Source organism: Pundamilia nyererei, unplaced genomic scaffold, assembly GCF_000239375.1.
Source record: "Pundamilia nyererei isolate P.nyererei 1_Seehausen unplaced genomic scaffold, PunNye1.0 scaffold00074, whole genome shotgun sequence".
In the NCBI taxonomy this organism is placed as follows: domain Eukaryota; kingdom Metazoa; phylum Chordata; class Actinopteri; order Cichliformes; family Cichlidae; genus Pundamilia; species Pundamilia nyererei.
The window spans coordinates 726,843-731,070 of record NW_005187475.1 but is presented as its reverse complement, the minus strand read 5'-3'; the positions used below and the strand labels follow the sequence as shown (position 1 = coordinate 731,070).

Below are 4,228 nucleotides of genomic sequence, written 5' to 3'. Positions count from 1 at the left end.
TGCTCAGAAGGCAGGAAGACGTTTCCTTATTTGGTCTGTACCGGTTTGAACTGAGAACCTGCCGACACACGAACCTTTTTTTCTTCTATATAAACTGTTGTATACTGAATAAACCTTTGAGTTGATTGTGGGAGAGCAACCTGAACAGTCTCTGTATCACTTTGTTCTCCTAACTGCTCCCGACGTCGTAACTAACCCAGCTGAACGGCATACCTGAGCGTTACTTTGAATAATTAGGACTCTTATAAGGAAAGGACAAAACTCTGCTTATCGGTGCTCACGCCTTGGAGGAAACCCGATCCATGGAGAAACCCGGGACGGAGATTTCTTTCAGTAGTTCTTAGCCCTGTTTCCTGGTTATCACACAGAAACTACTGCAAAATACATTAGAAGTTTACCTAGGCAACCAGAGCCAGGAATGTCCGTGAGCAATCAGCTGTCAGCTTCAAAGAGATGAGTGAGGAACGAATCACTTTGCTCCAAAGCTATGCGTGGACGTAGCTTTAAAGCTGTACATAATTAAAGATGTAACTGCTTTAAGTGACAGGCCTTGTAGAGTGTTTAATTTAATTAGTTTCATTTTTGTACAAAGAATCAGCTGTTCTGTTTTTCCAATAATTGCATTTTGCTTTGAGCTTGTTTAGCCACAAACTAGTATCCTATACAATTAATAGACAGTGAATTACAGTTCTGTGTTTCTAATCAAGCCACCTACTGTTAACCTAAACTACTCAACTCAACCATCTCATGCAACTATTAGCATTTCGTTTTAAGAAAAGTTGAGGTGAAGACAGATAAAAAACATGCAGAGGAGGAATAACTAATGAATCTTTATGCCTGTGGAGGATGTTATGATGGCTATGCGCATCTTTTATTTACAGTATATGGGTTTAAACAAACTTCATATTTGAGTACAAACATACCTTTTGTTGGTGCTCTGTATGTCAAAGATTAAAATTCAAATGCTTAAAATGAAATTATCCGTCGTTAAAGTCCATACCAGATAATGGGTGAGAGAGAAAGGAATCATACAACTGAATTCCACATCCCCAGTCTTGGAGAAGAAAAGAGAGCTGATCAAAGCTTTCTGGCTTTCTAAGAAGTTTGAGTGGAGCTTAAATTGGAGAAAATCTATTTGAAGTAGAACTTAACTCAAGCCATGACCTGAAGACCCGGGACACATTTTTAAATTTAATTCACTAAGTTTTTGTCGTGTCTGTAAGAGCTAGTGTTCTTATTTTCTAGGAAGTTGACTTTGTTGGGGACAAAAAACGTTGCTGCAGCTCATTGGAAGTGTCACCCAAGATGAACCATAACATTACAAGAGTGCATAATCACAGTTATGATACCGAATATAAAATTTATCACACACAGAGCTCCACTGAATGTAATTTCCTCATTGTGAAAATGAGTATTTTGCTTATGATTTAATGGATTTTGTACTCTTAATAGCTGATAACAAAGACCGGTCAGCATTATTTACTTTTCTAGCAAAGTAACCAGGTTGAATCTGCTTCTGCACAGGGAAGACATCCCATCTTCACCGCCTAAGTGCAGCCATATGCAAATAAAATATGCATATTGGTGATTACATATTTAATATACATTAACTATACATCTGGGTAATCTCAGAGACCGCAGCGGAATGAATATAAAACACGCTGTTTACTCATGCGCGCCAACTGGCTGCTGGGTAGCAACAGCCAATTAATAGATAATTAGATGTGCACACTGTAGTATGAGTTAAAGAAACCTTAAAAGAAAAGAGCAATAGCAGCTAAATCTTATTTTGTTGACTTTAGATCATAGGTGTCAAACTCTGGCCCGCGGGCCTAATTACATTTGGCCCGTGAAGCCATACCAAATTACTATTAGAGCTGGCCTACTGGTATTATACAGCTAATATATATATTGTTTAGTATTAAGCTTTGCTTGTTCCATATTCAGTTTTCCAGTAAAACTTATTTGAGTCCATAAGAAAAGATTCATTCTTATATCTGGAGGAAGATTTTTTTAAAAAAATAAATATTAATGTTAGCCCGCGACTTTGTTCCAGTTTTGAAATTTGGCCCACTGTGTATTTGAGTTTGACACCCCTGCTTTAGATGAATCTTGTTTGTGTATGTTTGTGCATGCCAAAATTATTTACATATATCTATAATCATAGAGACTTTTTAAGTAAATCATTGGCAAGCTTACAAGTGAGCTTTACTCCAGGACTTCAATATGTATGTGCAGCTCAAGAAAATGAGTATTCTGGCGACCCAGTCAAAATCTGTGGTCAGCCTCCAAATTCAGCCACAACCCTGAACTGTTCCTCAGTTTTCCTCACTGTGTAGGAACAGTTTTGTTCAAAAAGATTCATATAGTAAGATTTTTGTGAGGAATATGATCTCAATGGGAGGAGAATTGAGGCTGCTTGATGATTTGAAGCAATGTGGTGGCCAGAGACAGGTGTGCAAGTGAAGAGACTATCAGTGATACTGCAGGATACTGCTGATTGTCATATTATCTGGTGGTAAATACATTAGATGATTACCTAGGCAACCAGAGGCTGGTAAGTCCACAAGCAACCAATCATCACCTCCAGTGAGGAGCGAATTGCTTGAAGCAAGGACTCTGAGATGCATCAAGTTAGTATAAAAGGCCAAAGGTTTACAGAGGAAAATCTAGAATAACAAATTATTCTCAATTCAAAGTTAATAAATCAATCAATCTGTTGTTCCCAGCAGAGTAACGGAGAAATTCCCAGCATTGAGCTTGTCCGTACATCTTAGTTAAACTAGCTTTACCATTCTTTTCTAGTTTTCTCTCATGTGAGACTCATGCCTTATAAAGTGGAGTACGCCTTTTAAATATACAGCTAAAGAGATTTTTTAATTTGACTAAGTTGTAGTAGTACAGTTGGTCTTAAAGTCCAAACGTGTGCTCACCTTTGCCCTGGCAGAAGTCCAGCTGTAGGATGGTCTGTAGCAGCGAGTCGGTATTGAGAGTGAGGTCAAAGTCAGGGCCAACCTTTGGCTCCAGGGCCCCTTTAACCCACTGGTCTTGAGATGACGTCACTCGCTTAATCAGAGCATCTGAGATCTACGCAAACACATACAGTGGGCAAGTTGAAGTTTGCAGACACAGTATAGATTCAGCAATGGTTTACTTGTAAGAAGTAAAGAATGAAGAAAACGCTGGAAATGAGAACACATTCATTCAATATTTATATACTTTTAAATACATTGGAAAATATCAGAGGCCCTCCCTGCATACAAAGTGGATTCTCCATTTGATGGCCCGGCTTCCACACACTGTGTCTGACAAGTGAAATGAGGCTCACATTAGTGCAGTTCAAATATTTAAAGATATGAATTAGACCCCTGATCTGAGGATAAGACAAAAAAACCCAACCTCTAGTGAATACATTGCATGATTGTTTCCATTACTTATGCTCAGTGTAGGGACTAACGCATTATTAAGTAACGCGTTACAGTAACTACGTTATTACTGTGGTAACGAGCACGGTAACTAGTTATTATGTGGTGGCTATCACGGATCTTCCACAGATTCAGTAACATTAGCAAGTGGTGGAGGCCAGCAGGTAGATGAAGGAAAGGGGAGGCAGGAGGAGAGACTCGAGGCGGGTGTCCGAGTGTCAAGTGAACTGAACTTCAGGTAAGAAGTTAATACCTGCAGTCTATCTGGGTCAGATATAAACCAAGTTTAGGTGGAGTTTATTTTAGTTATGCTGACTTTTTTGTACTGCATACTAGCTAGCATGACGGAGTTTCTATACAGCTGGGCGGCTGCTATGATTAGGGATGGGTATCGAAAACCGGTTCTCAACAAGAACCGGTTCCCACTGTTTCAATTCCTTGGAATTGTTTGCCATTTTTGCAAACGATTTCCTTATCGATTCCAGTCGCCCCGAATGACGTCACCACGTTGCGGAGCGTCATTTACCTGGCAGGAAACACGGCGCATAAGCGGCTCAAACGCTAAAAAGTTTGGTTATACTTTACAAGAACGGATGACAACAGGGCAACTTGCAATACTTGCAAAGTAGATATTTAATTTAAGGGAGGAAACACTACGAATATGCAAAAGCGTTTGCTCACAAAACACACGATAACCTTAAATGAATGTTGTGTTTTTAATTCCGCTCCGGACTCGTGAATCTCAACCCAGCAGCAGCGGTAACGTTTGCACGTCCTCTCCCGTTAATGCGGCAGGTAAATAA

The 4,228-nt window shown here is 39.5% G+C and overlaps 1 protein-coding gene across 2 annotated transcripts in view; it reads right to left on the bottom strand.

Annotated features, from left to right (window-relative positions):
- trim67 (tripartite motif containing 67) overlaps positions 1-4,228 on the bottom strand; it is a 54,986-nt gene that overhangs the window by 13,254 nt on the left and 37,504 nt on the right. For both annotated transcript variants that reach the window (XM_013911902.1, XM_013911903.1), the window contains exon 5: positions 2,934-3,087. In XM_013911902.1, coding sequence (XP_013767356.1) covers positions 2,934-3,087 — 154 coding nt within the window. The remainder of the gene's footprint in view (positions 1-2,933; positions 3,088-4,228) is intronic.